This window comes from Microtus ochrogaster, linkage group LG2 (assembly GCF_000317375.1).
Source record: "Microtus ochrogaster isolate Prairie Vole_2 linkage group LG2, MicOch1.0, whole genome shotgun sequence".
In the NCBI taxonomy this organism is placed as follows: domain Eukaryota; kingdom Metazoa; phylum Chordata; class Mammalia; order Rodentia; family Cricetidae; genus Microtus; species Microtus ochrogaster.
The window spans coordinates 41,323,517-41,334,714 of NC_022028.1; the positions used below are offsets into that span (position 1 = coordinate 41,323,517).

At 42.9% G+C, this 11,198-nt stretch overlaps 1 protein-coding gene across 1 annotated transcript in view; it reads left to right on the forward strand.

The window, feature by feature from the left end:
* Positions 1-11,198, forward strand: part of Ank3 (ankyrin 3) — a 299,577-nt gene that overhangs the window by 178,952 nt on the left and 109,427 nt on the right. Inside the window, exons 18-22 of the mRNA XM_026785393.1 lie at positions 163-261; positions 353-451; positions 1,592-1,687; positions 7,344-7,416; positions 7,596-7,658. Of these exons, the coding sequence (XP_026641194.1) occupies positions 163-261; positions 353-451; positions 1,592-1,687; positions 7,344-7,416; positions 7,596-7,658 (430 nt within the window). The remainder of the gene's footprint in view (positions 1-162; positions 262-352; positions 452-1,591; positions 1,688-7,343; positions 7,417-7,595; positions 7,659-11,198) is intronic.

Sequence of the window (11,198 nt, forward strand, 5' to 3'; positions counted from 1 at the left end):
ACTCTGAAAAGGGCAATTTTTGTTATGGGGGGAAAAATCTAAAAAAAAAAAGTATTTTCCAACTCAAAAGGAACTTTGAATAATACTTTTACTTCCGTTTAGGATTACTTGTTACTAAAAGTGCACTTACAATGTTTCTTTTTTTATACAATGTAATTACAGATGGGCTACACGCCACTCCATGTGGGCTGTCACTATGGAAACATCAAAATAGTCAATTTTCTGCTGCAGCATTCCGCAAAAGTTAATGCCAAAACAAAGGTGGGCGCCTCCCCCTTCCCTTCCAGCTAAATCCTTGGCTTTGTGTTCAAGGGAGCAAGCGCGAGTCATTTCTCCGTTCTTCCTTCTGCAGAATGGATACACACCCTTGCACCAGGCAGCTCAGCAGGGCCACACGCATATCATCAACGTCTTGCTTCAGAACAATGCCTCCCCCAATGAACTCACTGTGGTAAGCTGTGGGCCCGCACTGCAGGGCTGGAGGAGACAGAGGGGCTCTGACGTCTTCTCGCATTTTGATTGCACACGACTGCTTCTGAGTGATACGTTGGATAGAGCCTTCAGGGGGGTCCCATGCCGTGGGCTCTTCAAACAATAGTAGTAGACCAGGGTTTCACGCTCTAAAAATACTCGCTTCCTTGCCACTTATAGAAGCACATGAAAAAGAAAAACAATATTTATGCCCCATTGACTATTGACATGGAACCACACACATGAAACTGCCTGGACGCTGAAGGGTAGGAACAGGAGAGCTGGACTTTCACAAAGTATGTTAGTTAGTTATCTTTCCATCGCTATGGCGAAATACCTGAGGCAAGAGACTTAATAGAAGGGAAGTCTTTCTTTGCCTGGCGGTTGCGCAGATGCCAATCCATGATCACTGGACTTCATCATGTTGAGTCTGTAGTGAGATTGGACATTATGGCAGAGAGTGATTACCATGGCCACCGGGAAGCAAAGAGAGAAAGGAGGAGTCTGGTGTCCCAATACAGCCTCTAAGGACATACCCAAGGTGGCCTAATTTCCCTCCATTAGTCCCAATGTGCCAGTAACACCAACATCTTCAAATACATGGCCTTTATGACATTTAGGATCCAAACTATAAAATTATGTCACTAATGTAACTTTTCCACTTTTTCGTATATGACAGTTGTCTTGGTGTGCTGAGACACTGGTCTTGCATTGGTTGTAGGCTGTAAGCGGAGTTTCTCTGTATCCCGACAGCCACTTCCAATTTATCTCTCAGAGACTTATTATTAATTGTAAATGCTCAGCCAATAGCCCAGGCTTGTTACTTGCTAATTCCTATATTTTAATTAGCCCATATTTCTTATCTACCCTCTGCCACGTGGAAGTACCTTCTTTCAACATGACACCTTCATCTTGCTTCTTTCTGCCTCTCGCAAGTCCTCAGATTCCACCTTCTTCTTCCTAGTCTCCTCAGTCTGGTTCTCCTGCCTATCCTCATCCTGCCTGACTATTGGCCAATCATCTTTTTTATTAAACCAATCACAGCGACAGATATTCACACACTGTAAAGGAATATTCCATAGCAGGCTGAGTAACTTTGTCCACATTTTCCCGTTTCCAGAATGGGAACACAGCCCTGGCCATCGCCCGGCGCCTCGGCTACATCTCAGTGGTTGACACACTGAAGATTGTGACAGAAGAGACGATAACCACCACCGTGAGTAATGGATATACTTACTCTGAAAGCCAAGTTCCCAGATGGCAGTTTCTCTAGGCTTTTTTAGAACATTCTTTCTTCCTCCTTTCATAGACTAAGTACCACATTTTAAAATAGTATCACCTTATTCTTGGCAGTCAATATAGCAAAACCTTTATTTCTGGTATGAACAAAGTTTGAAACACTAAAACAATGTATCTTTTAAAGTTGCATGGCTATGGAACTGAAGAGATAGATGGCTCAGTGCAGAGGACCTGCCTACTATCTGTCTCAGGCTGTGGTCAACAGTAACTCCAGCTCCAGGGCTTCCAGTGCCCTCTTCTGGCCCTTCTGAGCACTGCACTCACATGCTCAGACACACAGATACATAGACACCTAAATAACTAGTAAAACATATCTTGGAAAAAATAGTTATGTAAGCAGATAGTTTTTGATTCCATATTATACCAATAAATTTGTTTGTTTTTTAATTTTGGCATTGTAAAAACTTTGAGAACTTTATGTAAGCTCTTTAAAATATTTGATATTTTTGCAAAAATAATGTTTTCTTAAAGTTATAGGTAGATAAAAATTGACATTCTTATTTTTTTGAATACTTGTTTGGGCTTTCCTAGTGAAACCAATATTTTCCTTAAATTTTAGAGTAAACATTTACCAGATGACCCTATTAGATACATTAAAACAAATTTTTATTACATTTCATTGTGTGTGCCATGACATGTATGTGGAAGTCAGAGGATAACTTGTGGGAGTTTGTTCTCTCTTTCCACTATGTCGGTTCTGGGGATTGAACTAGGGTTATCCCTCAGGCTTGGCAGCAAGTATCTTTCCATACTGAGTTATCTTCCCCAGCTCTTAACACACACACACACACACACACACACACACACACACACACACACACAAACAAGCACACATACACAAAACACTTCATAAATCACTTTAACCCTGTCTGATGCCTTTGACCTAGATTTGGCAGCTTTGGGATTAAGAACAGTTGGGACAGTGGAATTTGGAGTTATTGTCATCCTTTTCTTTTTAACACCTCCCCATCTGAAGGAAGACATGGCTATGATGCATAGCTTACTTTGCATGTGCAGTGCTTTATATAGAAAACCGTGGGCTAAGGCTGTCTGCAGCTACCTGCCGGCTGCGTTACTTGGCAGTTCGCGGGCTTTCAGAACTATAAAATAAATCTGCTGAGTACAAGAGAGAAACTGTATGACTTACGAGGCAGAAAATGCTCACTAACCAGGTTCTATTTCGATCGTTACCAGAGAGTTTAGAACAAAAATTGCACTCATCAATTCATACTTTTGAAATCTACAATCTGTTATTGGGTTCTTGTGGATATTTTTGTTAGTGTGTGTTTTGTTTTGTCTCGAGACAGAGTCATGCTATGTGGACTAGGTTGGCTCAAACTCACAGAGACTAGCTATTCTGACCCCAGAGTAAAGACGTGCACTTCCATGCCTGACTATCATTAAATTCTTAGAGAACATTTGCTAGCCTTAATGTTCTGGATTTGCTGTACAGCTCTCACTAGGAGAGGAAATAGGAGAGAAACAAGCTGTTTAACAGTAACCAAGTGTCATGATGCTACAGACGTTTGAGTCATTATAGTAATACATCAGATTGCTGTCTCAGCATCGAGGACAGTCCTTGTCTGGTAATTCAAAATACAAATCATAATTGAATTTTTCACCCATTGGGCTATTTCACACTGTTTATGTGAAGTAAAAATAAAAGCTTTGGGCTAGAGAGACTGCTCAGCCATTGGGCTCTCCAACTGCTCTTCTGGAAGACCTGCCGTGCAGTTCCCAGAACCCACACTGGTGGCTCGCAATAGCTGGTGACTTTGGTTTAGGGATTCAGTACCATTTTCTGGCTCCCACAGCCACCTGTGTGTGTGTGTGTGTGTGTGTGTGTGTGTGTGTGTGTGTGTGTATACACATATACACAGAGATGCATACATACAGGTACATAAGTAAAACATTTTTAAAAGGTGAAACACTAAAAGCGTTAAGGTACCCTGGAGGGTTGATTAGTGAAGTACAGGCAAGGCTGAGGTCATAGAGTCTCAATACAGCACAGCAACCACCAGCCTAGAGTGGCATAAATGAGAAGGTCGAGAAGGACCAGGTTCCAGCTGGAGTTGACAGCAGTGGCGGCACTTCATATGTGCATCATCACTAAATGAGGGTGGAGGTCAGAAGGTAATGCATGCTAAAGGCAAGGGCCAGACTGCCCCAGGAAGAGAATATGGCCTCCCCGAATAGGTGCTCACGGTGTGCAGCAAAGAAGCCAGTTCTAAGAATTATTCCACCTTCTGGCACTTGAGACTGTCACCAACTCAGACACCACCTTTCTGCCCTACTCTCGTGTTTGGGTATAATTCCCTTAGATGGGAGCCGTGTGCTTTTGGGCTGGTATCTGTAATCTTAAAATAATTTGCACAGCTCAGCCCTGACCACGCTCACTATCTTGGTCTAGCAAGATACCAGAACCTCAGCAGCCACCGTTTCTAGTAAGAGACTCCTCCACATAGAGACTGTTCATGATGTGACCATCCTGAGAAAGAAAGTTAGTAAATTCTTTCATGGTCACGTGAGGAACCAAATGCCAAGCTTCAGGAGGAACAATTCTTCCTTTAATGGCATTAAAGGTGTATTTCACTTGATTATATCGCTTAAAATACTCAAATTTCTCCAGCCCCAATCAGAAGACATCTAACACCCAGCTGTCAGTGGCTAGCACCGCTCTCTGCAGAAAGGAGCCAGGGCTCCTAGGAGAAACAGCTAGCCATAGGACTAGAGAAGGATTGCTCCAAAGTTAGTGTCCTCACTTCGCTTCTGTTACTATGGTAAAAGGCCCATCAGAAGCAGCTTTGGGAGCAGCGCCAGTTAGCTAAACTTACGGGTTAGTCTATGGACAGGCTACAGCCCACCACTGAGAAAAGCCAGGACCGGGAGTTCCAGCAGGAACCTGGAGGCAGGCTGAGAAACACAGCCTACTGGCTCGCTCCCCGTGGCTTGCTCAGGTATCATTTTTGCACAACCCAGGACCAGCAGCCAAAAGTGGTACCATCTGCAGCGGCCTGGACCCTTCCACATTGATCATTGATCAAGGGTACCTACAGGCCTATCAGATAGACATAATCCTCCAATTGAGGGTCCCTCTTTCCAGGTGACTCTAGTTTATATCAAGTTGGAAAAAAAAAAACCCTAATCTGCGCATCAAGGAAGTGCACTGTCCTCACTACCAAAGCTAAACGAAATATGTAAATACAATGATTGTGGAGGGGGGGGTGTCACACAAAAATCAATAGGAAGAGTTCACGATGACCAAGGCTGGGACACTTTATCCAAAACATTATAAACAAAACAATATTCGAGCACAGTCCGAAGTATGAAGCAAATATAAAAGTGAGTTCATACTGGTGTAAGTGAACAGCTGAAAGTGTAGGGGAAAATGTGCAGGTACCTGAGGGAAAAGAATTACAGAGTACAGGACATTCCAGGCATTGTCGGAATACTGGCCTCGAGGCCTTATCTCAATCATGAGAAATATGGCTGGAAAATATCCCCCAGCAAAGGAGTCCAGATAACTTATGAAAATCCCTCACTCCCAGGGAAGTGTCAAACGTGATCACCTATAGCCTCAAGATGGGCTGGACGTAGTGATCCTCCTTCCAAAACAGAAGCAAAACAAGAACAGTCTACAGGCAAAGAAGAACAGAAGAAGTCTACGGAGGAGAACTCTGACAAATACTGCCTCAGCCAGGAGATCAGAGGCCACATCTGATAGGGCATGGGATGATGAAGGAGAAAGGGGAGCATCACCGCTATCACCTCTGTTGCCTTCCTTCTCTAGATTAACCACAAAAGAAAACAAACGAGCAAATGACACAAACACTTCTTTAAATAACTCACTGACACAGCTCAAGACTATCAAGGTCCTTAGCACCAAAGAAAGTTGAGAATCTTTTTAGTTTTTCGAAACAGGGTTTCTCTGTAGCTATGGACCCAGTCCTGGAACTAGTGCTTGTAAATCAGGCTGGCCTCAAATTCACAGAGATCCACCTGCCTCTGCCTCCCAAGTGCTGGGATTAAAGGTGTGCGCCACCACTGCCCAGCTGAAAGTTGAGAATCTTAATAGTCAAGGAAAACCCAGAGAGTCATTGCAGCTCCATCAAATACCTGCAATGTGGGACCAAAATCAAGGAAATGCCAGTGTAGCACAAACTTTGATGGAGATGTATCAATATTGGTATGCTATAACTGTACTATACTAACATAAGATTTTATGATGAGGGACTTGGAATGGGCATGTAGGGATTTTCTGCACAATATTAGAGACTATACAACTAATTGAAAGTTTATTTTATAGAAGTGATCAGTTTCAGTATTATATGCTGAAAGAGGCACAAAAATGTTTTGTTTCCACCTAACATTGGAGCATAGGAGTGTAATTTACCAAAAAATATCAAGAAACTGAATTAATAGCCTTCCTTAGTTTCAGCTTCTAGGTGCCTTTCAGTTTTCATTTTTTAAAGATTTATTTATTCATGTATTTTCTGTATATCAGTGCTCTGTTAACAGTTGTTTTTGCTGCTGTTGTTTGAGACCGGGTTTCTCAGTGTAACAGCCATGGCTGTCCTGGGATTCACTCTGTAGACCAGGGTAGCCTCAAACTCACAGAGATCCCCCTGCCTCTGCCTGCCGAGTGCTGGGATGAAAGGCGTGCGCCTCCACTACCAAGTTGAAGATTTATTTCCACTTTATGTGTATAGGTGTTTTGCTTAAATGCCTATTTGTGTACCCCTTGTGTTCTGAAACCAGAAGAGGCCTTCTGATCCCCTGGAACCGGAGGAACAGATTGTTGCCAGCTGCCATTTGGGTGCTATGAACCTAACTTAGTTCCTCTGCCAGGGCAGTACGTTCTCTTAACCACTGAGCCATCCCTCCAGCCCCCGCTTTCAGCTTTTTAGCTTACGTGATACTGCCATTGTCTTTTGAGTAGGTATGAATTAAAAAGTTAGAAAGTTACCGAAAGAGGAAGCAAGAGCCAGGAAGGCACTCGCCCTGTAACTCGGTGTTCTTGATGAAGCTTTTCTGGAAGCTGATATGATCCTGCAAATGTGTTGCCTTCAAAATGTTTTTAATGCACATAGTTATAAAATATGCATAACTTACATAATGTTAATAGTTTTCTGTATCCTGTCCATGGAATGGACACGTAGTTGGGAATACAAAGGAAGCAAAAGGCTTGGCACGAAGGATAATGACAAATTCCTTGCTGTTATTTTGGGCTATCTTCTTCGATGACCCTGAGTGGGATGTGATATTTGGTTCTGGCCTAGATGAGCACAGCGATGCTTTCTTCGCTTCCTCTGAAAAAGCCTTATTAGTGACCACGATCTCTGCTCTGTCTGTCCCTGGAAGGCTTCCAAACCTTGTGCTGCTCTGAGGAACATATCTGAGGACCCCTGTGCTGCTCAAGGGAGAGAGCATACTGTGTATAAAGCCTTCTAGGTTCTCTACCCCGAAGCCCCACAGGATAGAAATCAATTCAGAAAGACACAAGCAGTCTCCTTGGAATTGCTACGTCCATTCATACTGAAGCAGTTGCCTTTTGTTGTTGTTATTGTTTCTAGACCATCACTGAGAAACACAAAATGAACGTTCCAGAAACGATGAATGAAGTTCTCGATATGTCAGATGATGAAGGTACATCAATGTCCTTGGGGGGGGGGGGGTGAGGTTAGTCATGGTGATGAGTGATTGGGTATCTGTAGCTTCCAGAAGAAAGGCCTTGACCGATGTGTTTTGGGGAATGTTTACATGTTGTGTTTCGGAGTCGGGGATGAGGATTTTCATATGCTTCTGTTGTCGCTTCAATCATGCAGTTCGTAAAGCCAACGCCCCCGAAAAGCTCAGTGATGGGGAATATATGTCAGATGTTGAAGAAGGTATTTACCCCTTTATCCTGTGACGAGACTTAACTCCCAACTTCAGCTTTCCTTCCTTAGCTCTCAACAGTAACACTCCCTCGAGTTACTAACGTCTTGTGGAATTTCGAGGATTAATTTGGGGGCCGTTTAAAGGCTCGCCTACATCCTACCCTCTTCCAGACTCGATTTCTCAAGCCCATTTCCCACCTTTAAGTAGAAAAAAAAAATGTTGCTCCTTATCAGGAGTACTCTCTTGCTGTTGTTTCTGTCAAGCAGAAAACGGGTTGTTTTATTGCTTGTGTCTGGAATCTAAAATGGGGGCAGCTTAGCTGTTGATAGTTGTTGGGTTTTGTTTTTTCCTTTAGTGGAAAAGGAGGCCTCACAGGTCACAGACCAAATACCTGGTCTGCAGTAGACACTGAGATCTCCAGTTAAATCAGCTTTGGACTTGGGACTAAGCTTGGAAATTCTACCCGAATAAAACCACTTCTAAACGATAGACTTTCAGTGGTGACTTGGTATATATTAAGGCTGTATTCCACGTGCTCAATAAAGCTTCTCGTTTTCTGCTTTACTTAAGAGATTGATCCTCTTGACCATGTCATTCACTTACATATATATGAGTGTGTATATGTGTGTGTATATATATATGTGTGTGTGCATATATACAAATATGTGCATATGACATGTTTGAAAGGTCTATTGGAAAAATATTCTCATATAAGTGAATAAATACTGTAAGGATGACAAATTTTGGAGCTTCACCAGAATAATGAAATAGTTATTGTATATTATATAAATATATAACATATATATTAATTATATAAATATAAATGTATAATATGCAGTAAATATTATATTTGACTGTCCTGGAACTTTCTGTGTAGACCAGGCTGGCCTTGGGCTCAAAGAAATCAACCTGCCTCTGCCTCCCTAGTGCTGGGACTAGAGGCATGCACGACCATTGCCCTGACTTTTTTCTTCCCTTCAATCAGTTTATCCTCCGAAATGTCTTTCTTCCTTACTGCCCCCAAGCCCCACCCGCTTATATAGTACCTTTTCTCTCTTGTGTCCATCTTAGCAGAATTTTAATTCAAACTCACTGGGAGCACAAGCAGTGGGGAACTCTCTCTGATGCAAAGTGGCTGTAACTTTGTGACAGCCCACAGCTGCCTAGATAGACACACGGGGAAGCTGGTGACCAGACGGCACATTTCCAGGAACTGCAGCCCTGAAGTCGTGCCAAAACTCTTGGTCCTCTATGATTATTGATATTCTCTATGATTATTAATAGTTTTTTTTAATAGGCTTTTCCACTGGTTGTGTGTCTGTCTCTTTTATCTCCCGCTGGACTTGGGTCACATCTTCTTGAGACGTCTTGTAACTCGCTGTCATTTGCTGTCACAGCGGATTCTCTCGTCACATTTCAGAGCAATTTCTCATGTGCCCATGTGTTGTTTCTTTAAAGGGGTGTGCTTCCCTGTGTGTACACAAACTAACAGGATTCAAAGTATGTTTTCCGAGCTAAATCAGCATGAGATACAATATGATAGTCATTGTCAGCAATGTCCCTGATCTTTTAACAAAGTAGCCGAGGTTACCACCCTGATGAGAGGCCAGGTTTGAATGGACTGTAATAGTTCTATTTATGGGGATTAGTTATCAGATAATTCCAAAACAAGTGAAAATGGAATCTTTAAACTTGAATTTAATTCACTTAATGAAGTAGAAATGACAATCATTTCCTTTACATTTGCAAACTTAAAATTCAGAGTGGCTTATAATGATCATTTGTACCTTTCGGTTCTTTGTTCTTTGTTTTTTTCCTCTTTGGGTGTGTTCATGGGTTATCAGAATCATTTGGCTTTAGATTTTATAATGTCATAGAATTAGATACCAGGAATGGGAAAGGAGGGATCCCGGAGGTCAGTCTACTTGAATACCCTTGTAGCTGGAACATTCTTTGCCGTAAAGTATCCAATTGCCTGACCCAGTTTGAATAATCTTCTTTAAAAGTTCCCCCACCTCTCTTGACTTCCTTTTTTACTTCTAGCTGTTGACTCTGATCCTGATCTGTTTGGGCCAGGATGATGAGGATTCGGGTCCCACTGGGCTGTGACATAGGAAAATCTACTCTCCCGTGTCACAGCCCTTCAAGGATTTGAAACATTTTAAAGATTATATTCATTGATGGTGTGGGGGGGGTGGAATGTGACTTCGCACATGACAGCGAGTATGTGCAGAGGTCAGAGGACCGTTTGTCCGTTGGCTCTGTCCTTCCACCTTGGAGGACCCGGGGGGATCAAACTCCGCATCAGGTTAGGTAGCGGTACCGTCAGTTCCTGAATCATCTCTTCGCTCCTTCAGGAACTTGAAAGTTTTCTCCTACTATCTTATCTTCATTTCCGCTCAGGCTTATCTCAGTCCCCCACCCCCCTCTACTCCCCCACTCAGAAGGATCTTTCTCCTGTGTCTGTCTCCAGTCTTACGTATCTGCCACTAATGCAGGTGTCTAACATGGCGCACAAGGCTGGAGCTGTAGTCAGATCTAGGCTGAACCAGATAGCAAGGCAAGTGATTGCTCGCTCCATGGAAGACACTGAGGACATGTAGTTGAGTCAGGCATGGTGGCACACACCTTCAATCCCAGCGCTCAGGAGGCAGAGGCAGGTGGATCTCTGAGTTCAAGACCAGGCTGCTCTGCAGAGCTGAGTTCTGGGACCGCCAGGGCTACACAGAGAAACCCTGCCTTGAAAAACCAAAAGTAAATAAATAAATATTACTGTTGGCGATATCCCCAAGTTTTCCTAACTTGAGCTCTGCCAATCATCATTTTCCCAATCAAGTGTATATTCTTCTCTGTTATGCAAAGTAGCATTTCTGTATGACTAAAAATTATCCTAAAACCAATTGCTATTAAATTCTCATTTTAAAATAGTTCCTCCAACTTGAATGATAATTTTGACTTCTAACTCACTTGCCTGAGAGTCTCTCGAGTCCTTTAATTGTCTCTAAAATTAGATTCGGACCTGCAAGTTTGAGTGAGTTCTGGCTGTGGCTGTGGCAAGTGCTCATTTCCGTGAACCCAATGGAGTTTGAATGAATCAGTGTGCCAGAATTAGCAAGAGCCAGACATACGTGTGCTGTGGCATCAGGATGTGGAGGTAGGGGGACCCAGAGATAAAGCTGCAGAGTGAGCTCGGGCAGGCGTAGACTCCATGGCACCCTGTTTACATGAAGAAAGAGGGGAAGAGGGGAAAGAGGGAAGGTGGTGAAGGGGAGGGAGGAAATGACCATGACAGCTCAGTCTGGGCTGCTGAGAATTCTCAGCACCATCTATAAGCAACACAGCTTATCTCAAGATAGAAAAGGGATAGTGTGTAGCGTGGGAGATAGTATACGCTCTAAATTAGGAAAGAATAGCTATTGAGGTGTTCCTGCCAGGAAGTCTCTCCTTCCTTTCTTCACCATTTTCCTGCTTTGCTTCTCCCTTTTCTTTCTTTTGGTCTCCTTTGAAAAATTAATTATAGGTAAGACATGTTTGTTTAATCCTCAGTG